General features: G+C 46.7%; 1 protein-coding gene across 3 annotated transcripts in view; it reads left to right on the top strand.

Moving 5' to 3' along the window:
• The window catches only part of RYR3 (ryanodine receptor 3), a 518,005-nt gene that overhangs the window by 309,148 nt on the left and 182,903 nt on the right, over positions 1-25,954 (top strand). For all 3 annotated transcript variants that reach the window (XM_038579912.1, XM_038579911.1, XM_038579910.1), the window contains exons 21-32: positions 1,886-1,990; positions 3,509-3,612; positions 3,879-3,962; positions 5,831-5,990; positions 7,342-7,489; positions 8,340-8,545; positions 9,133-9,307; positions 16,810-17,018; positions 18,585-18,760; positions 19,766-19,802; positions 21,273-21,436; positions 24,049-24,214. In XM_038579912.1, coding sequence (XP_038435840.1) covers positions 1,886-1,990; positions 3,509-3,612; positions 3,879-3,962; positions 5,831-5,990; positions 7,342-7,489; positions 8,340-8,545; positions 9,133-9,307; positions 16,810-17,018; positions 18,585-18,760; positions 19,766-19,802; positions 21,273-21,436; positions 24,049-24,214 — 1,734 coding nt within the window. The remainder of the gene's footprint in view (positions 1-1,885; positions 1,991-3,508; positions 3,613-3,878; positions 3,963-5,830; positions 5,991-7,341; positions 7,490-8,339; positions 8,546-9,132; positions 9,308-16,809; positions 17,019-18,584; positions 18,761-19,765; positions 19,803-21,272; positions 21,437-24,048; positions 24,215-25,954) is intronic.

The following is a 25,954-nucleotide window of genomic DNA, read 5'->3' as shown; positions in this document are numbered from 1 at the left end:
AGCTGAGAGTTGCTAGGCAAAAGTGTGGATCCGGTGTTAGTGATCTTCCAAGGAATCAAAACAAACTAGAAATCTAGATTTTCTATATAGAATCTCCCATTTCCTTAAAGTTGTCAATGAATAAACATAAGAATAATTATTATTGTTATTATTGCAGTAGCAGTAGTAGTAAATTTTTTTAAAATAGGATTAAGGAAAGGAGGAGCAACTTGAGCCCCCAGGGTGTGACCTCTATGGGAGAGATACCAGCAGAGTGCCCGGGAAACACAGAGAAACTGTCCCTGAAGGTAATTGGGGAAGATTTCTCTTAGGAAAGTTGAGCTAAATTTGAGCTGAATTTAGAAGGATGGATATTGAAAGTGTTTGGATTAAAACCAGAGCTGGACAGCAGTGAAAGCAGTAAGAGCAGATTTCACTTAGGAGCTAAGTAAACAGGGGAAGAAGAACTCCTGCATAGAACCGGGCTCAGTTCAGAAGACAACAAGAATAAGTAGGGATTTAGAGCCCAGGAGAGCAAGTTGGGGAGGTGAGGGGAGTCACTGAAAGGGAAATTATGAAGAGAAGTGTTTGGGGTTGGGATGGATTCTTGCTAAATTGACCTCACAGGATTCTATCTGAAGGCAGGACAGAGTGATCTGATATCACCTGGAGGATCATGGGGGTGGAGGAAATTTGATCAGACACAGAGGTAGGCAGAGGAGTGATCAGATATCAAGGGTGGTGGATTCTCACCAAACTGATTTAGCAGGATCCTTTCTACAACTGGGGTCTTGGGAACAAGGCCCAAGGATAGAACCTAGCTGAAAAAGGGCTCAGAAGTTCCCATCTAGAGCCTGGTCTAGGAGACCATCCTTGTCATCTGCTCTATGGTATAGAGGGGTGTTATGTGTGTGTGTGTGTGTGTATGTATTATGTGTATCGGGGGATTAGTAAGGGTGAAGTTGCAAGTGCAAAGACACAGAACTGTGACAAGTGTGATCTTTTGTGAGAATTTCAAGAAGGTTGGAAAGAATGTGTTTGGGAGGACCATGGTGGAAGAACTGAAGGAGGACACTATATACTTGGTTAACATCTAGTTTTGTGTCTTAGGAGTTCAAGAGACACTTGGAAACACCCAGGAGAGTGCTTTGATGTGATTTTGTTGTAGACGCATCACTCTGGGCACAGTGTGGAGAGTAGATTGGTAGGGAGTTGAGACCAACTGTGAGGCTCTTGCCATGATCCAAGGAGAAGATAATGAGGTTGAGTGATTAGTAGAGGAGGCCCTTCAGAAAGATGCTTCGAAAATCAACATGATCAATTCTGTGATTGATTTGATGGTAGTGGATGGTGGAAGGGCAAGTAATGCCAAGAAGGAAGATACCAGGTTGACTTCAGGCTTGAAGCAACGGTGGGCCGTTCAATAAAAAGTAAAAGTAAAAACAGGAAGAGAAAAGTTTCTGAAGGAAAGAAATGAATTCAGTTTTGAATAGCATGTTGGGTTTATTTTGGTGAGAAAATCCTGCAGGCAGTTGGAATTGTAGGTCTGAATATAAGTAGAGACCGTGGCTGGTGAGATCTCCCAAGGAAAGAGCATGGACGGAGGGTAGGTCCCGGGAAGCATTCACATGTGAAGAATACACAGCACAAGTATCTACAAAGGAGCCTGAGGAGAGATGGGCAAAGAGGAAACCCAGAGAGGAAGGAGTTTCTGGAAGCATCTGGGTCAAACTGGATGGATTGGCTATCAGCCCTTCCTCGAGAGAAGGCACCCCTGGAAGCAGCCCCTCCTGGGGGATGTGTAGTGAATTCAACTGTGGCACCTTATCCATATAGGTTTTTAGGATAGATTTCAATACAATAATTCTTATACTGCTGATTTCATACTTGTTCCTTTTCCTTTTAGGTGGTTTTGCCACCTCACCTAGAAAAGATCCGAGACAGACTGGCTGAAAACATCCACGAGCTTTGGGGAATGAATAAAATAGAGCTTGGCTGGACTTTTGGCAAGGTTTGTGTTCCAGTGGCCAGGCTGGGACAGAGGGATGAATGGGTTACCTGGGAGGGTTCTTGAAAGACTCCAGTGAGTGAGGGAACCACATGAGCCCAAACTCTCTCCTCCTTACTGCCTCCTGGATAGCTATTCCTCCAAGCCTTGCTCCGTGGTCTAAGTGTGGTCAAGGGTGCTGCGGAGGCACCTCCCCTCTCACTTGGAAATGGTTTCCTTTATTCGGGGAAGATAGAGCACAGTGGCTCCTCAGCACCTCCTTCAGACGCTCACTTCTCCTTTCCCCTTCAGGAAGAGCTGTCCTCTCCACATGAGAGGCAAAAAGGCTGATTCATTGTTTTGAATCAGAATTTGTTTGAAACAGTTTTCAGATGATCACTAAGATTAATAGACGCTCTGAGGAGGTTACAGAATCTCTCGCACTAGAAAGCATTTTTCAAAAAGGATGTAAATTGACTTTGTTCTGTGATTTGTATAAAGTCACATCTGAAAGCACAAGGATAGGCGAGTTGTAGAGCTTCCTGTGACCCTGACACCCTCAAATTATGCACATTCCAGCTTAGTTACTGAAAGAGGCCCTGCACTCTAACACTTTCTGTTTTGATAGAGCTACCGTAAAAGATTCGCCTTCTATGTGACCGCCTCTATGCCTTCATGATGCCATAGACCTCTCCTTTGGGGAACTACTCACAACTGCAATATAGCATTTATTATTATGATTATTTTATTACTGGTCTCTACCCCATTCTTTATGGGCCTGGGACTGTCCCAGCTCACCATTGAACTCCTCATGCCTGAATCAATAATGACCACAGAGCAGACACTTGACAAATGTTTGTTGAGTGAATGCATTAATTAATTAATGTCTGGATGTGTACGGTCCAATACAATAGTCATGAGCCACAAGAGACTACTGAGCACTAGAAATGTAACTAGTCTGAATTGAAATGTGCTGCAATTATACAATACACTGGATTTTGAAGACCTGCTATGCAAAACTAATATAGAATGTCTCAAATTATTTTATACTCATGGCTTGTTAAAATGAAAATATTTCATATATGGGTTAAATGAAATGCATTAAAATGAATTGCACCTGTTTATTTTTGTGCTTCTCATGTGGCTACTAGAAAATTTGAAATTACAAATGTGGTCTTTGGACACATTCCATAGTACCTTTATGTCCTGAAAGAATGCTACCCCACAGTAGCATTGTGGTTTCATGAATTTGGGACAGGCAGGCACATGGCCACCATGTGGAAAGTTCTCTGCGAGAGTATGTTCTGAATGCAGACACTTGAGTAGAAACAAATCCACAGAGCACAAATCACTGGCAACTTGGGGTCTGTGTGTATCTTTTACTAGAGGGGTGATCCTCAGTTTGCCTATCAGCAAATAACTGTCTTTGTTGTGCCTGATACAGATTGCCTGGGCCATGTTTCAAAATGTGTGCTTTCTGCTTTCCAGGGCAGTGCCAGTTGCCAAAACTTAAATTATATTTGTCCTTATGTTGTCACCTAGATACGGGATGACAATAAAAGACAACACCCCTGTCTTGTGGAGTTTTCAAAGCTGCCTGAAACTGAGAAGAATTATAACCTACAAATGTCAACTGAAACCTTAAAGTGAGTGTTTAATTGAAGTGAATGTGGAATAAACACTGAGTGGGTGATTTAATTCCTTAGAACTATACTGCAAAGGTATATCTCTTGCCTTGAAAACATGATGCATTCTGATAAATGAGCGGGGGTGGTGATTATTCATGCCACAGAAGGATTTAGCAGAGTAAGTAACACGTCCACCATTGTTACTTATCAACTCAGATGCAGGTTAGGGTCTTTGCTGTCCTGTATCAAGTTGACCTTTGTCCTCTCCCTCTGTCACATTGCAGAACCCTCCTGGCCCTTGGGTGCCACATCGCTCATATTAATCCAGCTGCTGAGGAGGACCTCAAGAAGGTCAAATTGCCCAAAAAGTAAGTGATTTTTTTTCAAGACTTATTTATTTAATCATGAGAAGAGAGAGAGAGAGAGAGAGAGAGAGAGGCAGAGATACAGGCAGAGGGAGAAGCAGGCTCCGTGCAGGGAGCCCAACGTGGGACTCGATCCTGGGTCTCCAGGATCACACCCTGGGCTGAAGGCGGCAGTAAACCACTGAGCCACCTGGGCTGCCCCAATTGATTTTTTTAATGATCGAAGATTTTCATGCTTCAGTCTGAGTTTTTTTTTTTTAACTGGGACGATAGGAGGCCCCTGCACAAAGGCAGGTGATGGTCCCAGATACTTGCTAGCCGCAGTCGAGGATGGTCCTTCCAGTTAAATCCCACACAGAGGTCTGCTGAAGTACAAGTGTCTCTAGGCTTTCCCTCTTTTTGCTCCTTCAGCTAGGGACCTGTGCTACTATTGTTAGCTCTAAGCCAGGAGATGTGGCACTCAGATGGGTACACAGCCTTTGGTCTATAAGAATAGCAGTTGCCATAGGAGCATGAAAAATGGTCAGTAGCCATAGCAAAGATTTACTCCTCCAGCGTTGGGCCAGCCTGGTAAGTCCTCGGTGGAAATGATTGTCTCAGCCCCTAAACCTGCCTGCACCCTATTCTCCCTGTCACCTGTACATTCGTGGAGAGGCACATGTTCTCACACACTCAGTTGCACATTCAACTGGCACATCAACTGGCTCGCTCACTTGCTGACCCCCCCACGCACCAACCTTGGGTACACGTGCATTCACATACAGGCATGGCAATTACTTACGAGCCAAGGCAGTGCCAGCTTTAATCAAATGCTTATCTTCCTCTTCTTCCCTGTTAAACTCCCAAGCTGCCAAGTGCCACTCTCAGAGGCAACTCCAGATGCTGAGAGCGGCATGTCCAAGAAGTAGCAGGTAGGAGGGCAAACTGCTGACCAGGCTGCTGGGGTCAGTGCTCAGCAGTCAACATATGTTGTTGCCCACGTGGGGGCTGTTGGGGATGCCCAAGATCCGACATCCCAAGAAGATGGATGATAGGCAGTGTTTAATGCCTGCAGCAGACCCTGCATCTTATGCTGCTTGGCAGTTCCTGTGTAGTGAGAGCCCTGGTCTGCAAGCCATCATGTTCAGGTTCTGGCTCTCATCTGGGCACTCCTTGGCCCTGGGTCCATGGGTGCCTCCAGGTACACATTCCCACATAGCTATGATCGGCTACTTGCCTGAGAGGCACTCCGCAGTGTGGTCATCTCCATTCATGCAGTGTATCTATCCGGGCTCATACTCAGCTTTGTCCCATCTTCACATTATCTGTCAAATTATCTACCCAATTACAGACATTTGAGGCTGTGGCTCCCGAGCTGAACAGGTGAAGGTCACCTCAAGCTCACAGATTCTCTGACGTGGTGGTGATTTTCTTTTTGCACCCAAAGTAAAGGTTTAACTTTCTGAGACTGAATGCTCATTCTCTACTGACTTATAAGAAACCATTTGGCTCAAGGTCCTGTCCTTGCCATGCTGCTGGTTGGAATCTTTTCTGTTCTTTGTTTTTGTTTTTTTCTTTTCTGTTTTTGAAGTGAGTTGGAGGAGCTGTACGTAATTCCACAGCACCTAAATGTGCCCCTCATTTGTCAGGCACACAAATAGTTTTCTTAGAAATAAAGCTGGACGGCACTGACCATCCACTTTGTCCAACAGTCAGGAGGTGGATTAGGGGTTTCATCTAAGGACTTGAAAGAGAGCTGAGCTATCCATTCTGCCAGGAAGTAGAACCTGAGATGGTAGCCTAATTTTTTATGGTATTCTTACCATGTGCTAAGATCTGGAATGTGAGAGTCGTAGAGATCTGTTCAAAAATATATATATTTTTACTTATAGCTATATGATGTCCAACGGCTATAAACCAGCCCCTTTGGACTTGTCTGATGTGAAGCTGTTACCGCCTCAAGAAATTTTAGTAGATAAGCTTGCAGAAAACGCACATAACGTTTGGGCCAAAGACAGAATAAAGCAAGGATGGACCTATGGCATCCAACAGGTAAGAAGTACTGGATCAAGTGTGCTGGAAAAGCTAGGAGATGTGGTAATCCATCAAAATTCCATTTTGCGTTTTGCTTTGGTGGGTATTTGATTGGAAGATGGAAGCTGCCCTTGCACCCCTTGCACTCTATCCCTCATGCTTCAGCGCACTCGTTATTTATAGAATCTGGGGATTGCATGGAATTTGTAATGGTCACATTGACATTAACTCTAGGCATAATTCCAATTTTGCAGAAGTGGATTGGCTTACCTTTCCTTTGTTAGTTGGTTCACTGGCAATCATGTTTCCTTGTGTGTGCCCACTGGCTGCATCTTTCCTTGTTCCTTGTCTTGCTGTTTGCATTCCAGAGAGCTAAGCTTTCATGCCACTCTCCAAGGCCAGGGGAAGTCTTCTACAAGTCAACATTATAGTTCAGCAGTGTTTCTGGGATGGTCCCAGGTACCTACCACTGAAGATGAAAATGAGAGGGACAAACCAGCCTTCCAGGAAGCCTGTACCCCTTACTTTAGCCCATTGGGCCAGGATTCCTGGGCAGTTCTTGGCTTGCACAGGAGACCGCCAAGACCAGGGCTCAGCAAGGAATTAGGTGGAGTTTAGAACCAACCCATCTCTCCTCAAAATATTTCCTCATCTCCTTAAGTGCCTGAGGAAGTTCAGGGATAGTTGTGTGTACCCATGTTTGTTCATGCCTGAGCCTCTAACTCTGCCCATGTCTGGAAACCAAGAAGACCACAACTATGGAAACCATGGTGGGAAGGGGGATTCAGAACAGCATGTCAGGCATATTCCTTGATGATGACTCACCACTGAGGTCATCACCATTGTTTTCTTACTCCTCCCCAGGGAACTGAGGAGGACTCTAATACAAGTGAGTGCCTACTACAATGAAATGGACTCACTGTGGCTCTGCCACCTTTTCTGATGTGAACACAGATGTTTCTCTACATTGTTTCTCTGTTAAAAGACTGTTGTGAGGTGACTGTAACAATTGAAATCATGGCATGATCTTCCACAGGGGAATAGTTACGTAAATCCTCATCTGCCTTGCCTCAGGAATAGAGGTTTCTAACCAATTTCATGACACTTCACTTTATTCACAGGCTGGCATTATTAAAATGTGTTTTTTAATGCTAGGTTTGAACATTAGCAAAAAATCTCCATTTGTATTCATTTAATCCTGAAGAGGACTTGTAAATGAGTATATTGCTAAATATCAAGACGCTGGGGGAAGAGCTGGTAGGCTGCTATGAGGAAGCCAGGATTGTAGCTGGGAATATTTAAGTGGGACAAGCCTTTTGTAAAGATGAAATGTATTTCCTCAGAACCTCTTTTCTCTGGTTTCACATAGGATTTGAAGAACAAAAGAAATCCCCGGCTGGTGCCATATGCATTACTGGATGAGCGTACCAAGAAGTCCAACAGGGACAGCCTTCGTGAAGCTGTTCGCACGTTTATTGGTTATGGCTATAACATTGAGCCATCTGACCAAGAACTAGGTAACGAGTTGAGATTGTTTATTCTGGTCCCAGTTGACTAAATCAGTCCTCTTCTGCAGAAATGCTGACTGAATAAATCTGACATGTACTATTAGAAATGATATTGGTACCAAAGACCACTAAAGTAAATGGTGTATTTTAACAAGTGAGGGGAGGAGGGAGGAAAACCATGTTTAAACTCTATAAGTTTCTGTGGTGAGCACTTCTGTGCCCCAGTCCCATGAAGAATAAGTGATCCTCTGACATAACTGAGCTTTTTGGGATATTTGGTCATAAATCCAAGTTACCTCTTCTTTATCAAACATGTGAATATCAGCTTACTTTGGGGCCAGGGTGTCTTATCTCTAAATTCAGTTCTAGCACTGATGAAAAAATCACCAGGCCATAATTGATGAACATGTCATTGTTATCCCATACCCAAGGAGAACTATAGGCAAATTAGGGCAGTATTACAAGTGATTAAGAGGATAGATTTGGCATAAGACAGACCCGGGTTCAAATCCCTACTCCAGTTTACTGGCTCTGTGACCTTGAACAAGTAAACCTTTCTGAGCCTTAATTTTTTCATCTGTAAAGACAGTATTACTGACCTCATAGGGTTGTTACTAGATATAGTAGTTTCTAAAGGATCTACTGCAAAGTAATCGCTCAGTGAATGTTCGCTTATATTCTGATTATGATATGGTGATAATGGTGATTCTTATATTATGAACAAAATACCATGTTGGGTAGTGGGAGGACTTTGTCAGTCTTTGTTGTGAAATTCTTTTGAGGAATGCTACCTAATTATTAAAGGCCTGTGTTCTCTATTTACCTCCTGCACCCTCTGCTCTTTTCCTTTTCACAACAGCTGACCCAGCTGTGGAGAAAGTCAGCATAGACAAGATTCGATTTTTCCGGGTAGAGCGGTCTTATGCAGTAAGATCTGGAAAGTGGTATTTTGAGTTTGAGGTGGTGACAGGAGGAGACATGCGCGTCGGCTGGGCCAGGCCAGGCTGTCGGCCTGACATTGAGCTGGGGGCCGATGACCAAGCCTTTGTGTTTGAAGGCAGCAGGGTAAGTCTGGATAGTGTCCACATGTCCTCAGTCCTCAGTCCATGTTTCCCTTCTCCAGACATTTCCCTGAAATTGGAAGTACTAAATGTCTGGATCGCTAGCTTCAAAGTGAGTTGCCACCACCATTGCTAATTTAGATCATTGAATGGTTATTGCTAGTGATTATTGTTTTGTTCTTTGCTCTGATAAAGGGAGGGCTATGTGTCCCCATCCTTTATATAAGCTCCATATCTACCCTGTACTTGAGCCCATTGCCTCCATTCCAGAGGAGGTTCACAGAACAGACTGTAGCCAGTTTGTAAGGAAATCTTACCACTTTGTTCCAGAGGGAGTTTGCTTGCTGTTATAGCTGACTAGGTGTTAGGAGACTCTGGCTACTTTTTCTGATGAGCCTCTGTAAGTTGGTTTCATTTATTTGTAAGATAGTTCATTCCTTCCTGTGAATTGTCCCTGCTAGAGAGATGAGTACCTTGTAGAAATCAGGTACCAGTACCAGTTAGGAGAAATTCCTCATGCAGTCATTTATTCAACTGCATGGGGCTTTTAGGACCTCTAGTTATCTAAGCTCTTGGGGCCTTGTTTCCTAGGGCCAGCGTTGGCATCAAGGCAGTGGGTATTTTGGACGTACATGGCAGCCAGGAGATGTGGTTGGATGTATGATTAACCTGGATGATGCTTCAATGATCTTCACACTGAATGGGGAGCTGCTGATCACCAACAAAGGCTCTGAACTTGCCTTCGCTGATTATGAGATTGAGAATGGTAAATCTGCCACCTTCCCCACCCTCATTCCAGCTCTATGAGTTGAGGGAAAACCCAAGGAGAGCTGGGTGAATTCATCTACCTCCTTATTTAGGATGAACCATCTTTTGCATATTTGAAGCCCTGATGGTGAAGACTAGCCCATGTACTATCATTTTTGAAAAGTCAAGACAAATAATGGTGATGGTTGGTACGTGCAGCATAAATATAAGTTCTGAACTTCCAGATAGATTAAGAAGCTCTCCTCTGATTCCCTTACGCTGTGCCTTGGTGTATTACAGTTTCCCAGTATTACAGAAGAAATGCTAATTGTATCCGGACTTACACCTCTGGGAGAATAGAAAAGTCAGTGAATTAAAGAATTATCCTTTTATTCTCATTTGAAATGTCAGTTTGCATGTTTGTGTAATTGAACTTGATGCTTTGATGAAAACCATTGAAACAAAAGTTCGACTTAGCTGTTCCTTGAATGAAATATAATTTATTTTGAAATTCAAACATGCTATGAAACCCAAGTACAGTTGTACTCATTAAAGGTCCTGAATAGACAGACGGCAGTCAAGGCAGTGCCTTCAGCTACACAAAGGAGCAGTCAGCGCTTCTCATTTCCTGTATGCGTAACTACGTTATGTCCAAACGTGGTTGGCCGCATATAGGAGAAGGAGCACTGGCCTGTGAGTCAGCTGACTCGCTCCTGATAAGCTTTGTGGCTCCTAGACAGCCTTGGCTTGACCTCTCTGGGCTTCACTTTCTTCATCTATACCAGAAAATTGGAAGACAGACCATATAAGTTCAATGGCAATGACTTAATACCCACTGTATGCACACCCCTATTTTGATGCTGTGCCATTCTCTTTTTAATTATAGATGATGATGAGGTGAAGTAGTTAAGAAGGCAAGAGGCTGCTCTGGGTCAGGTGACCTGGGCTTTCCCCTAGCTACTGCACTCTCCATCTGTGACATCTTGGGTTGACTTTATTTAACATCTTCTCCCCCTCTGTAAATGAGGAGGGCTCCTGTTAGCTCTAGATTTCTGAAACCCTATAAGATGAAACTACTTTCACCTATAAAGATAAAACTACATAGCAAGAGCAGCAGAAATATGTGTAACTGTGTGTATAATAACATGAATATTCTTTATTTAGAGAGTTTTTTACTTTATAATAATGACTTTCATGCTTTTTATGGACACCTATTATCTGTACCTGAACATACTTGAAGAGAACTTTAAAGGTTTTCAAAGACCCACACATATGGGGAAATAGAAAGGTTGCAAGTCACCATCTTTTCCTAGAAAGACAAGATGACTAAAGCCAGATGGGGTAATATTTGAATGCCTTCTGTAAAGGTTTAAAATCAAGGATTTAAAGAATTAATCCTTGTTGCAGACACCTGTGGGAAACATGTTGCCAGCAGAATGACTTCTATGCCGTCCAGAGGCAAAGCAGAGGAAATGTGTATGTAGGTAGGAGGATAGTGTAGCAAAGCCACCTAACACTGCTCTTAGGAAACTGTCATCTGCTGAGTACCCACCACATGCATTGTTCCTCTCTTGAGGCCAGGAGGAAAAGGAAGAACTAGAAGATTTAGGCTCATCCCCAAGGAAAGTAGCTCCCAAGGAAAGTAGGAAGATTTAGGCTCATCCCCAAGGAAAGAATCTTCTAGTTCTTCCTTTTCCTCCTGGCCTCAAGAGTAAGGTAAAAAGAGTCCAAAGATCGGGGACCTTCTCCTGGCTCTACCGTCTATGAACCAGGGGGGGTTACAGGAGGTTACTTATCTCTGAGGTAAGGAAGAGATAAGAATCTTGTCTGTTGTGCAGAATTATGAGAACTTGGTAAAGTCCAAAGCCTTGCTGCTCAAAGTGTGGTCCACTTGTGAGAAATGCAGGATCTCAGGCCCCCATGCTAGACCTAGTGAGCCCCAAACTGCTGACACCACTCCAGTGGTCTGCATGCACATTAAAGCATGAGAAGCAGTGGTTCGAAGTATATATTAATGCAAACAACAGCAGTGGTCAGGGGGTCATTTTCTTGTTTTAAAATACAAGAAATACATTTAAAATACAAGAAATACATTTTCTTCTTTTAAAATACATAACCCATAAATATGCAAAGATAACTCCTAACACAAAGGAGCAGGTTAGAAGTGACAAATGACGAATACAGAATGGAAATTCTATGAATATAGGCTTGGAACTGAATGTGAAAGAGAGAATCTGAGAGGTCCACCTCTAAGGAGCAAGGTATTCCCCTCTAGAGATCTAACTACAGTAATAATTATAGTATATGAGTAGTATGAGTAATAGTGTGGACTTGGGGAAATTCAGGAAAGGGCAGAAGAGTTTGGAAGACTTTTGTATGGAATTTATGGAAGACAAAGCTGTTAAGATTAGAGAAGGTGCAGGTGACAGCCTCGAATACCAGGACTCAGTCTTTTCATTCAAGAAATTTGTGTTGTCTAACTTGGGCCAAGCACCCTTGGACTTCACTCCCCAAGGCATGGGTTTGAGCAGAGGAACACTATCAAGAAGAGGGATGTTTTACAATAACCCTGCTTTTTGAGGATCATCTGTGTTGTAATGAAAGAAATGCCTCCTAGACCTTTTGTGTACAGGGATGCTGTCTGACCTTCAGAATAACAAAGTGTATTATTAGTGAGCTGTTTTATAATAGAATTGTGCCATAGTTCATTAAATATTATGCTGTAATATTGTGTTGCACTTTAATAATACAGAGACGAGATAGTGAGATAGTTGGAAGTCCCTTTCCATTCTCTGGTGGATCAGGAGTCTGTAGAAGGACACTTGAGAGGAAGTAGGCATGCCACTCTTTGATGACAACAGTCCTGTAGCATCTCTCTGCTCTCTGCTCTCTCATAGTGTCTCTCTGGTAGAAAGAGGAAGCAGTCCTTGCCTTGAGCTGTTATGAGAAAGCATCTGTTGAAAATAGAGCATTTTATACGTGGTAGCCCCCCAGAAAACAGAATCTCCTATGTGCGTTTCTTCTGGTTGCCAGCATGCCTTGATTTGGACCATTGCCCTAGTAGGAGTTGTGCTGATGGGAAGTTTCTAGTCCTTTGAGGGAAGGAGTGGGGACAGGCATTCCAACTCATGGCTGTTTTCTTCTGAGTTATTTATAAATTGTTATCTCTATCCTCTTCTTTTTTTTTTTTTAAAGATTTTATTTATTTATGCATGAGAGACACAGAGAGAGAGAGGCAGAGGGAGAAGCAGGCTCCATGCAGGGAGTCCGATGTGGGACTTGTTCCCGGGATTCCAGGATCACGCCCTGGGCCGAAGGCAGGCGTTAAAACCGCTGAGCCACCCAGGGATCCCATCTCTATCCTCTTCTGCATCGTAGTTGATAGACTCTTACCTGCCTCATCAGTAGTGTTCTAATCCTTGTTCCTTCCTCTGATCCCTGGCTGGGACCATTACAGCTCTCGATGTTGTCACCTAATAGCGTCTGGAAGCTCAGAGGCTTCCCTGGTGAAACGTTTGCTACTATTCTTCCCTTTCCTTCTACTTTATCAGAAGATAAAATTCTGAACATCCTGTTAGACTTCCTACGTGATGTCTGAGCAAGGCTTTCCTGCCTGTGTCCCGTGCCAGGTCTCTGCCAGGCACTCCTCTGAGACACACACTGCTCCACTGCAGCTTTGGGGTCTGCAGGGACGACCTCGCAGCTTGTCCCCTCAGTGGCTTGTCAGGATTGAACAGATCCCCAGCTCTGCTGGCAGCTCTTCTGTAGGTGGCAGGAGATCGTACCTGGGGGAGGTGTCACTGCCATCTGCGTGCAAACCACACTGCAGCCGCCCCGGGGTCCCCTGGCTCTCCCTCCAGGTGAGTGTGATGGTTCAGAAAGTGGCTAGAGCAGGGGAACGTAGTCCCTCATTTCCCATGTTTGCTGTAAGGCTTGGGACAACCTCCATGCTGTCCCTAAATTCTATCTCCCTGAGGCTTAGCGAGAAAGGAGAGCAAATGGGGAACACACGTGCTACTGGGGTGAGACTCTCAGAAATGCCTGGGAAATGTCCTGGCTGCTCATCTAAACACTGCTCTCCAAGACCTCAGTTTTTCCTTTACTGGTAGTGAGTTGCTCTCGTGTCTTTCCGCAGCTTGAAAGGGATTAACAAAAGGTCCATGGTTTAGATTTTCTTGGGAACCAAGTTGTTTTTTTTTCCCCCAAGCTCCCAAATTATTAAAGATGGCCCCCGGACTATCCCTCTTCCTAACCACAGAACTAGTAAGGGGGCCTTGTGATAGAAAAGTTAACAGAACCTGGAGTCTTCTGTAGGATTTAAATGCCTGTGTTCTTGTCAGTGCTCTCCTGAACAAGAACTCTGTGCACATCTTGGTTCAAGATAATGTCATCTGTAAATTTTCTTTTCACACCTCTTTGAAAATGTCAGCATATTGAGGCTCCTGGGTGGCGCTGTCAGTTGAGTATCCAACTCTTGGTTTTAGCTCAGGTTGTGATCTCAGGGTTGTGGGGTTGAGCCCCATGTCAAGCTCCATGCTCAGCATGGAGTCCACTGGGGATTCTCTCTCATTCTTCCTCTGCCCCTCCTACTTGTGTGCGTGCGCTCTCTCTCTCTCTCTTTCAAATCAATAAATGGATTTTTAAAAAAAAAAAAAAAAAAAAAAAAAGCACATTGCATCTTTTAGGCTGCATAGAGGGAGGGGCATTTCTTTCCCCTTTATTTTTTGGCCTCTTCTCCAGTGTCCTTTGAAGCTAGGGGCTAAGTTGTGTTATGAGAGCCACTACTCATGCTAATACCACATGGCCTTACCAAATGGGTCTTCTTATCCAGATTTACTTCAGGAGGGCATGTGGCCACTTAAGAGGTAGCCCTTTTCATCTGAGGGGCCTTCAGCACTTCAAGGTTGTGGGTCTCCAGCTGCTTTATCTGGAGGCAACTGGTCAATGACATAACACTTAGGAAAAGTGAAGAAAAAGTCACAAAGCAAGTCATTGTAGATAAGGCTTAGTTCCCATTGCTTGCTCTGGACCCCCTCCCTGGCAGTGTTCTGCATGCACTGGCTCTGCATGCTTACCAGGTGACAGGCCTGGAGCCAGCTCTCCAGGCTGCTAAGGCTCCATTTCCTGTACTGTAAAATGGGCCTAGTGGGTAACTCTGCACAGCATGAAGCCCAGTGCCCAACACCTAGAAAGTACCCAATACCTATTAGCTGTTGTGGTTTCATCATCGGTGTCCCCCTTTCCCCATCAGGCAGAGTCAGAACATTACATGAGATGTTAATGCTGCAAGAAAGAAAGATCATCACGAGAGCCTCTCAGCCAGGTGATGGGAGCTGATTCGGTGTACCCAGGTACCAAGTGTTCTTCCCTGGGGGAAAGCACTGGCACCTCATGAGGATTTATCTTTGCTCCTGGTGCTCTCCTGGTTCTCTCTTTTCTGATCCAGGCCTTTACAGAGGCTGTCCCAGATGTGCCCACTCGGTCCCAGGAGATGTCCCAAGTCTCTCCCCTGCTGCTGTCACGTCCACGACGACTGTGGCCACGCCTTCTCTCAGACTCTGTTCGGCTGCCCCAGTAGAGACAGCCACTGTCGTGCAGGGATGGCACAGGACCCGGTAACACATCCAGTCCCCTGCCCTGGGACATGACTGCTGTTTAAATTATCCGCTGGAACATTCAGCCCTTCTCTTGCACAATGACTGGCAGCTGGTCTACGAGTCACAGTGTGTAGGGTCTTGTCCCCTCTTGTTACGTGCCCTTCTCATGACTTTGGTCAGGTCCATTAGCTCCTCAGGTCTTTAGTTCTGTCTTCAGTAAAGTGCCGTCTCCTTTGCTGGTAGCTTAGGAATGAGGAGGATCTGAGGTCCCTCAGAAGAAAGGCTTCCCGCCAACATGACCTGCCTTCCTCTGCGTGTGCCTCAGAGCACTGCTGGGTCTGTGACCAGGAAGTCACTCATGTGACTCAAGTCATTCAGAGGTCCTCCCCTCAGTCTCTTCCCTCCCGGGCTTCCCTAGTGTGTGTGCACCCCACCTCCCCAGCCGATAGAGAAGAAGAGAGGGGGCACCAGCTTTCCTAAGACGGCCTTTCTCTGCTCACATCAGGGTGAGGCTGCTTTGTGATCATGGCCTCAAGGTAAGACTAGATGGTGGCAGTTCTCTGGGCTGTGTTAGCCCCGTTAGCAGAGACCAAACGTGGCCTCGGGAGCGGTGGTATTTCACAGCAGGGCTTTCACACCTCACCAACTCCCTGTTTGTAGAAGCTCCTCAGGATCAGGATGCTTTTCTTCCTTCACATCTTCCCCAGTGCAGGATGGAGCCCTTTGTCCCAAGGGGGACCCAAGAAATGTCGCTAAGAAGCAATGCTCATTCCACACACAACCAGACTTCCAGGGGTCCCTTAGGGATCTAACCTGTCCCACCTGCCTTCCTGACGGCCAGACTACCAGTGTGCAACCCGTCCTCTGCATCCCTGGGCGCAGACTCTGTATAAACATCACCCTCATTCTGCTAACATTGCATTAAAGCTCTTGCATTTGAAATGATCACAGATGGCATCAAGTAGTGTCCTGAGTGAGTGGGACTCGATCCCAGGACTCCAGGATCATACTCTGGGCTGAAGGTGGCGCTAAACCACAGAGCCACCGGGGCTGCCCCAACACCAGTTTTCTTTGTGGGGGCTCCTCAGCCCCTGGCCTCAGTGCTCCTGCACCCTCCTGTGATAATTAGTGCTCTCCTAGCCCTGCGGATTTGTGGGTCTATGATTATGATTTACAAATATCCCACAAACAAGAACAGCAAACAATTGGAACCTTGGCTCTGGAATATTCTGCGTGGCAGTTTTCTAATATGATAAGATGCAGGCAGAAGCTTGGAAAGAGATTGTAATGGTAGGAGGGGAGGTTAGAAACATCCCTGAAGCTCCTACAGGGAGACCTAGCCTCCTGCTTGGATGGGGAGCAAACAGCAGGCTCAGGGCACAGCCACTTGTAAACAGTATTTTGTAAACCAGCAGCATCAGTGTTAGCCTCTAAACCCTCCCAGAATCCCACTCAAAAGGGAGAGAACCACTCATTTCACTGGGGCAGATGCTGAGACATGAGGCTATTTTGTTTGTGCCAGGTCCTTCTTTAGGCTTCTTGGGTTGTTTTGTTCTTGGCAGTGTTTAAAATTTCCCAGGGCCAAATGTCAATTTTCACAAAAGCGTAGACAAGGACTTTTATTTATCCACTTACTGGTCTTTTCCAGCTGACATTTCTTTACACCTCTTATGAATAATCTTGGTTGGATGATCGTTTCTCTCCCAAATCATCTCCAACCAAATTCAGTTATGCTCCCTGTGCACCATGGCAGCCAGAGTCCCTTTGACCTCCTGTTGGGTCTGTGCACCAGGAGGAAAGATAAGGGCTGGTGTCCTGCCTTTCCTCCTAGACTCAGAGCCGTTGGGAAGCAAAGGCCTGACTTCCTCACAGCTCCCAGGGATGGTCCTGTGGGCTGAGGCAGGCTCTTTTGCACACTCCTCAGGCTTTGTGCCCATCTGCTCCCTGGGACTGTCTCAGATCGGCCGCATGAATCTCGGGATGGATGCCAGCACCTTCAAGTTTTATACCATGTGTGGCCTTCAAGAGGGCTTTGAGCCTTTTGCTGTCAACATGAACCGCGATGTTGCAATGTGGTTCAGCAAGCGCCTCCCGACGTTTGTCAACGTGCCAAAGGATCATCCACATATAGAGGTAACATTACACGTCGTGAGTGGCCCTGGCAGAGCAGGTGACCAAGCCATTAAGCTCCTGCTAATGCTCCTGTCAACAGGCAGCTGCTTACCTAGCCAGGCCCTGCCTGCCTCCCCGCTGCCTCTTCGCTGGCCCTCAGGGCTGTAATCCTGGGGCAGCTCAGTGGCACCTTGCAGATAGCACTCACTTTGCAGACACATCCTTGCAGTTGGGTCCCCAAGCCTTTGAGCCACTCTTTCATCCAGGTGTCCCTGTATTGCTGTGGCCATATGAGTACAGTATCCAAAGGCCTTAAGCATTTTTCTGAGAAAGTTCAGTACCTATAGTCCAGATGATATGCCCCAGATGTAGTTCCATGCTCCTAACATGAAGTCTTTTAGGTCCTATTTATTTGTGCTGAGTTACTTCCAGCATTTTAAGGTGACATGTAGTAGTTATGGTACCCTCACCCTGTAGGAAGGGGCCAGGAGGGGCCAGAGATAACAGGAGCCTGATGTGGGTGCTGGCTCCATGTCTCCTGGCCCCCATGGAAACCCACCATGGCTTTATCATGCGGGGTACGGGGGGTGAGGGGATAATGGGAAGTCAAACCAGCTCCACTGAGGCATGAGATGCCGTGGTTGCTCCCACCTGACTATAACTTCCCTTCACTCCCCATCCACTGCAGATCCAGCAAGCATCACCTCCTAATCCTCCCCTTTTCCCTACAATCTTAAGTACTAGAGACTTTTATTTCTGTGACTCTTACCTGATCGGCACTTTGGAAAGCTGGCTCATAAACTTTTAGAGGTAATAAACCCCTCTGACAAACCAGTGGAATCTGGAGACCCTGTTGGAAAGATACACAAACCACACAAAAATACGCAAGCGTGCTTAGACATGCCGCGACAGGAGCTGCTCTCTAGTTGCGGGGCGGCGCTTAGACCCCAGGAAAGCTGTTATTGTTTTGAGTCTTAGTTTACTCCCTCTGCACCCTCTCCCCGCCCCCCCCCCCCCCCACGTACACACACATTTTGAAGACCCAGTTTTGCTCTCTCCTCCCCCAAGCCCGTCCCTTGCAGCGCTGTGCCCTGGCCCTGGGAACTTCCCACTGTCTCCAGGTGCCTCGGCACCTAGGCTGCGCTTGGGGTGCGGCTGGGAGATGCACCAGGTGGGAGGTGACCCCTCCCAGGGAACTGCGATGTTTCTCCTGCAGCTTTGGGCTTTCTACTGTCTTTCTCCTTACGTAGTCTCTGGCCCACCGACAAGGGAAATCTCTGGAAACGTTTTCTTCTTTAGCCCCTTGACCTGAAAGTCACCCTCGGCAGATGGCACCCTAACCCCCCACTCCCCACCCGTTACAGCGGTTCTCACACTTGATCTGACAGAAGAGCCACCGGGCACGTTCTTAAATCTGTAGTTTCCATAGCCAGAGGCGACTGTGCTATTGTAATGGTGAGAGTAATGGTTTGGTGAGCGCAGGTGACAAGGTTTGGGCTCACAGAAGCGCTGACAGAAGGACGTCACTGAGGGCAGGTGGGCCGGGTCGGCCCGCAGGCGAGTCGGTGAGGACGTGTGCTGTTCCAGGTGGTGAGGGTGGACGGCACCGTGGACAGCCCCCCCTGCCTCAAGGTGACCCACAGGACGTTCGGCGCGCAGAGCGGCGGCGCCAGCATGGTCTACTGCCGCCTGAGCATGCCCGTCGAGTGCCACTCCTCGTTCAGCCACGGCCCCTGTCCGGACGGCGACGCGGTCCACAAGAGGTGAGCGCCGGGCCTCCCGCGCCCCCAGCGGCTCGTGGCACGTGTGACGACTGCCCCCCGCCCGTCCGCCTCCATGTCTGGCTCCCCCAGACCACAGCCCGAGCTCACGGGGAGAACGTGCGTGTCTACACGCGTGCCCGCGCACGCTCGTGAGTGCTCGTGCAATGTGTACCCGGGGGCCCGTCACCCCACAGGGGGTCACGTCTAGTGGGAATGTTTCTGCTCTTCTCGAGCCCACTGGGTCCTCCACCTCCTTGCAGTCTCCAGGGCGTCTGTTCTGGAGCCCAAGGAAGACAAGTGCCTGAGAGGGCACAACCGTCGTTGCCTTTGTGGGAAACTAAAAGCCTCCAGGGGACACGCTGCCTCCCTGTGCGACTGTGGCCACGGTCCAGGTCGGCAGCTGCGCGACTGATGACTGCTGTGACCTCTTCCTGACACGGAACGTGTTCTTTGTGGTCGTCTTTCCTTTAACGTCTCCTTCTGATTGCCGGCGTGTGTCTGCCCATGGAGCTGTGTCGGCTGGGCCTCCCCCTGACCCTCGCACTCTGGGCAGTGTTAAACAGGCACGGCTGCAGGAAAGAATAGGACGGTGCTTTGGTTTCCTTTTTGTATGTTGGATTTACCAACATACAGTATGACACTCAGTGCTCAGCCCGTCCAGCGCCCCCCTCAGTGCCCGTCCCCCCACCACCCACCTCCCCTTCCCCCAGGAAAGGATGGTGCACTTAGAGCCATGTGGCTCAGCCTTCCCTACCACCCCCACCCCAAGCTCTGACCCAGTGTCTGGGCTGACAGAGTTGGAAGTCACAGCCTTGGCTTGTGGTAGCAGGTTACAGATGCCCAGGCCCCAGGACCAGCTGGGATCACTCATGTACGGGAAATAGTTTTGCAAGCTTGCTTTCATTATTAAAGGGAGAGCAATTGCCTGTCAGAGTTGTGAAATTCTCTATACAGTTGAGTAACTAAAAGGTGGATTCTCTTCCTCCCACCCCGCCCCCACTCCAGGAAACAGATGCAAGAAATACTCTCTCCTACAACAACGGTAAGTAAATGTGTTCAATTACTGTTTTAATTATTTGATTCTTTGTTGTGCCTGATAATACGCCCCTTACAGCAGAGATCTGTCTAGAGATCCCGTGTAATTGCCAATTACCCTATCCCTTAATATCCACCTTGATGCTTCCAGAATGCATCTCTGACATTTCTCAAATGGGAAAAGAAAGACAGTTACTTCGTACACAGCAGAGGCTCCACTTGAAGCTCCCGATTGGGCATCACTGTGCACTTGTGCCCCTTGGCCCCAGGGACCAGCACTGCCTTTCTGATTGAAATGAGCATGTTGGGGGGCAGGGGGCTCTTTCATTTCATCCTTTTGTTTGTTCTTTTATATAAACTTCTGAATCAACTCTCCCATCTCTCCAAGCTGCGCTAGGAATAATGTCGAAAGCAATCAAGTGAAAAGCAGGAGCAGAGAACAGTCCAGATGATGGAAGCTGATTTTGGTCCCCTTTCTAAAGTGATACAATAGTCAGAAAGCAACACTCACTAATGTCTGTCTTTGCACGTCCTGACCCCCCCCCCCAAAAAAATTTTTCTTTGGAAGAAATGCATGTCACCCCTTCTGTAAAGTTATCCTGCCATGACAGATTATCCATCATCAGGGATGAGACTGTGGCTGCAGCACGTCATGCGTGTACTACGTGCAGGGCACGGCGCTAGGAGCCTGGTGTCCCCTCGCCCACACCATCCCCACGGCCACCCCATGAGGCAGACAATACCATGCACTGTGAAGCACAGGACAAGTGAGGTGCCCCAGGACGCACAATTAATAGATGCCGGTGGCAAGATTCCAGCCCCAGTCTGGCCAGCTGACCCTTTTATCTGCTCATCAACAAGATACAACAGGCTAGCAGTAAGGGACTTCGTTACGAATAGATGTGCTCAGTTTCATAAGGAGGATGAGGAAGCTGCCCCTTAGCCCAGTGTCTCAGCTCTTGGCACAGGTAGTGGTGGCACAACCACCAAGGTTCTCAGCAGTGTCTGGCCTCCAGCCTGATGACCACACGAAGCACCTCTGGCCGCCATGGGGGCTTTTTCTTTCTCAGCATCTTTTTCAAGACTTTCAGAACAGCAGTGACAAGTACTTTGCACCGCCCTATAGAAGTGGGAGGTGTCGCAGGGTCATCAGCTATTCTGTCTCCCAGGGCTTGGGCTCGGGCTCTGTGCCAGCCGTTCTGGACGGCAGCCCCCTGATTTCATGGGCAACACCTCTGGGCCAAGGGTGGTAGATAAAGTGCTCAATTGTCTCAGTTCCAAAACACCAAGCAAAGGGAAACACAGGGAAGCCTGATGCTCTGGTCAGCCCCATCCTAAGTCTGGAGTGCAGTACAGTTCAGCTCTAGAGCAACATGTGCTTTTTAAGAAAAGAGGGCCCTGTGGGCCTTGCATTGGGGTCTGTCAGACCTGCCCCCCAACTGGGGGCCACTCACCCCACCCCATGCTCTCTCCCCAGCAGTGCTACTATGCAATCCGCATCTTTGCTGGACAGGACCCCTCCTGCGTCTGGGTCGGTTGGGTCACTCCAGACTATCACTTACACAGTGAGAAGTTTGACCTGAATAAGAACTGTACAGTGACTGTGACTCTAGGGGATGAGCGAGGCCGAGTCCATGAAAGGTAAGGGGGCTCCCGAGGGATGGGGCTGGCCATCAGACTCCTCTCTCCCACCACCCAGCTGTCATCTTTCCCCTTCTGCCCAACACCCTGAAAGAAGGAAACACCTCAATGTCTATGAGGAAGGAGATGGGAAGCACAGGCCTCAAATCCTCTGCCAAACAGGGAGTACTGTGGCAGATGTGGGATTAGTGAGGATAGAGGGCAGTTTCATCCCAAGTATACAACATGACGTGGGAATGGGAGCCACAGATGGACACTTAGGAGTGTGTGCTCCCTCACAGACTCCTCTCTGTGAGTGCTGTGTAAGCCCCAATCTCCACAACGTCTAAACAAGACAGAGAAAAACCCCTAGGTGCTTGAAAGAAGCCAATTCAGAAGACATAAAAAGATGCGCCACATCGTGTAGTAACCGATCAACTCAGAGCTCCTCATGCTAAGGATGTGAAGTGTCTGAAAGCATTAAGGAACATAAGATACAGCAAATGCCTGAATAAAGACCACAGATAGAGATTAGGGATCTTTGAGAAAGCACGTTTTAGGTACACGCATGCCTTCCCACTGTCCACTGAGTCTGGGAGTATCGGGGTTGGGGATTGCCACCAGACAAAGAGTCTCTGGCCAGCAGTGCCCCAGAGGTGACCAGGGACACCATGCCTTGAGTCCACCCAAGTGGGATTTTATTAATAGAGTCTTTCCTCAAATGGACATGTCTGGAGGTGTAGTAAACTGTTTCTCTAGCCGACCTTTAGCCCTACAAAGCCAGGAATGTTTTGTAGCCAGTGTTCTTTAGGTGCTACTAGCTCACCAGAGACTGGTGGCCAGAGAGGTCACATATAATCGCCATGTCTTGCAGGACCACTGTGGGGTAGGTGATTAACAGCCAACTCTGGAAGCAAACTGCCTGGGTTTTAGACTGGGTTCCAGAACTTAACAGAGGTGTCTTGACTTTGGACCACTTAGCCTTCCTGGGCTTCAGTTTACTCATCTATAAAATGAGGATGATAGTTCCATGCTCATAGAATGATATTAAGATTAAATGAGATAATACCTAGAAAAATGCCTACAACAATGCCTTGACCCCTTACTCTTATTACCACTACTGGATGTGGATCATGTTACAGAACCCAGAAGATATGCTGCAAACAATATCCAGTGTCTTTTTGGCTTGGGAAGGAAAGCATGTGAAAGTGGTCAAAAGACTGCTCTTCAGCCAGAAGAACAGAAGGCAGACATGTCCATCCCAGCTTGGTTTATTGCTCGAGTTTGCTGGCTGTGCCACGCCAGACAGATTACTTGATTTACCTGCGCCTCAGTGACCACATTTATTTTGAAAGCTGACATGTTAGCACTAGAACAAGACCCAGTAGACAGTAGGCACTCAGTAATTCTTAGTTCCTATCTTGCATAATAAGGAATAAGTATGGAATCAATTTTCAGATGTTTTGAGGCATTTCAAATTTGGGCCCTTTAAAATATGACCAAAGTGTGACATGTCACATTCCCACAGCTTCAATACATTAGTAGTTGAATCCTACAGTAGGCATCAATGTACTTAGCAGTCTCATCACTGAAAGGCAGTAATAGCATGGCTACTGTTGAGCCTTTATGGAAATCCTGCCCTGGCTATCACTCTTTGGGGGCCAGTTGGCACGGGCCTGGCCCAAGGGGCATTCACACTGAGAAACCAGCCAACTGGTGCCCCAAAGGGGAAGGTAGGAGAGGAAGGGAACAAATGCTTATAAAGGAAATTTTTGGTCTCAAGGGGGAAATTATATACTTCTAGAGCTTGAAAGAACCTTGGAGAATTCTAATCAAACCTTTAACTTTCCAAGGTCATCCTGACCTCAGGATGTTGAAAGGAGCTGCATTAAAGCATCAGCTATAGAGTCACTGTCTTGTGTAGCCTGAGAAAAAGCACATTGATGGTACTCCAGAAAACTGGTTCCTCAAGCAGTGTGCACCAGGACTGAGCTTAAGAGGAGACCAGATTGTCCGTCTCTCGCCCACAGTCATGGTGACGGGCTCTGAGAATCACGTCTGCCACTGTACCACCTCTCCAAAGCCCACCCAGGATTTTAAATCTTTCATTTGAGGAGACAGGCTTTCAAGCCTTCATGGCTTTTTGGCTATTAGTCTTGGCTTTCAAATATAGATGCCTGTGAATGTGCCATCCCAAGGAATGTGGGCCTGGGTTTTCAAGTATGTTACACCTTCTTCCTTCACACCGCAGATTTTTGTTTCTGCCGTCTACACCAAATCCCTATATAAATCTGCCTCTGGTGGCCACCCTCTCTATTCCCGTCTCTGAGATGGGAGTCCCACCATCCCCATGATCTCTTTCAAAAAGGTGCATTGACATTGATCCAGGAAACCATTACCAAAACAGTATGTTCTTTGGACCAAAGTATCCTGATAGATTGCCACATCTCTGAATTGAGTGATCATGCCTGAGAAAATTGGGTTGAAGCTGAATGAATTTATTTAAGGAAAAAAGTTATTGGGGGCCGACTGGAAGGCTTCCTTGGAAGATTTCTGGGGCATTTCATTCCTGGCCCTTCATGGCACACTGTCCCAGTCCAGATTTTGTGCCTCTTCCTCTCTTTGGCTTCTAGTGTAAAGCGCAGCAACTGCTACATGGTCTGGTGTGGGGATATTGTGGCCACTTCCCAAAGATCAAGTCGGAGCAACGTGGACCTGGAGATCGGCTGCCTTGTGGATCTGGCGATGGGCATGTTGTCTTTCTCCGCCAATGGGAGGGAACTTGGCACCTGCTACCAGGTAAGGGGGGGCTCTGGGTCTCAGACAGCAACATCCCCAGCTTGCGTGTCTATGGCTCTGCTCCTCCTCCTCTGCATTCAGCATCCTTACCATAGCGTGTGGGGTTGATGAGCCACAGCGTTTGCAAGCAATCCGGGAAGAGAAATAAGAACAAAATGACTTCATTTTTTACAGAGGGAAAAATAGGAGAAACTATCATTATTTATTGGTTGACTAGATACCCTGGTCATCTTTCCAGAAGATAAGAAGGCTTTTCTTTGGTGATGGTCTCTGAAAGGTTCTCCATTTATTCAATGAACATTTCTCATGTGTCTTTTATGTTACCTGCGCTATACAAGATGCAAAGTCTAAAACGTAAGCAGAGATACTCCTTGCTTTAAGAAACTTAGAAGCTCAAAGCATAGACTCGTAAAAAATGACTAATTTACCAGGCTGTATTCCTTTTGCAAAAAGGTGATTCTCTTATGCATTCCTTGCAGGATCCTTTAAAAACACATTCATATAAATGATGTGTTTCTCTACTTTATTGACTATGAACTCTGATAAAACTACTCAGGAAATCTATCAACTGCACACCTGTATGTTTACCCATCATTAACCACAAGCAGCTTTATCTCTTTTAAGTAGGATTTTCATCCTTGATGGCTAGGTAAACTTGGGAAATGTTATTTATTATATCCTCTTTCACATTGGCAATAAACATTAGTACAGGGCAACTTTAAAAAATACTTTAGAAAGAAACCCAAACATTTCTAACCAAGCATTTCTCATATTGCTTAGCCAAGGTAAGTTTTTTTGTTCGTTTGTTTTTTGTTTTTAACAATAGTAGTTTTCAGTAAGTCTGGAGTTGGACAAAGCATATCTGGAAAAGGCTGAAATAAGGAATTGAATTTCTTTTTTAAAAATTGTATGTATTATTCATGAGAGATACAGAGAGAGGCAGAGACGCAGGTGGAGGGAGAAGCAGGCTCCCTGCGAGGGAGCCTGATGTAGGACTTGATCCCAGAACCCTGAGGTCATGCCCTGAGCCAAAGGCATCACTCAATCACTGAGCCACCCAGGTGTCCCAGGAATTAAATTTGTAGATTAAACTTTCTTGATACTCCATGGGTAGAATAGAGGGTATGGAGAGTGTCATCTGGGTTCAGAGAAGGAGCTTACCTCCATCAAGCTCGGTCAGGGAAATGGTCCTTACAGAGACACCTTGATTTAGAAGCAAAACAGGAATTCCTCCATCTGAGCAAGGAAGGGAGTATACTAAAGTTGAAGGGGTGGTATGGGAGACATCCTCATGGCGACAGGGAAGCATCGGGTATATTTGCCCATGGTGGGCAGCCTAATAGGGGCCTCATCAGTTAGTGGTGAGAAATTCATGCGGAAAGATAAGGAGATAGTGATGGGAATTGAAGAGCTCTTGAAGGTTTCTGACCAGGACAGTGACATGCATCGTTTAAGGAAGCCCAGCTAACTACAGCAGATAAAGAAACATCCCACTACTGTGGAAATGGATTAAAAAAAAAAAAAAAAAAAAAAAGATCCTACACTCAGCCCCCCATTGCAGCCTCTTGGTAGCTGTTTGGCCTGTGGTTGGAGAGGTGGCATCTAGAAGGGGGAGGTAAAGCAGCTGCTCCAAATCTGAATTGTTCAGTGCCTGAGAACAGACGGAGCAGACCCCTCCTGGGGCCCGGGGTCATTGTGGTGGCATGCAGGCAGCCGCCACCTCTCCAGCACCTCCCATAG

Source organism: Canis lupus, chromosome 30, assembly GCF_011100685.1.
Source record: "Canis lupus familiaris isolate Mischka breed German Shepherd chromosome 30, alternate assembly UU_Cfam_GSD_1.0, whole genome shotgun sequence".
Taxonomy (NCBI): Eukaryota; Metazoa; Chordata; class Mammalia; order Carnivora; family Canidae; genus Canis; species Canis lupus.
The sequence above is the reverse complement of the archived record's forward strand: the minus strand, read 5'-3'. Positions and strand labels throughout refer to the sequence as shown.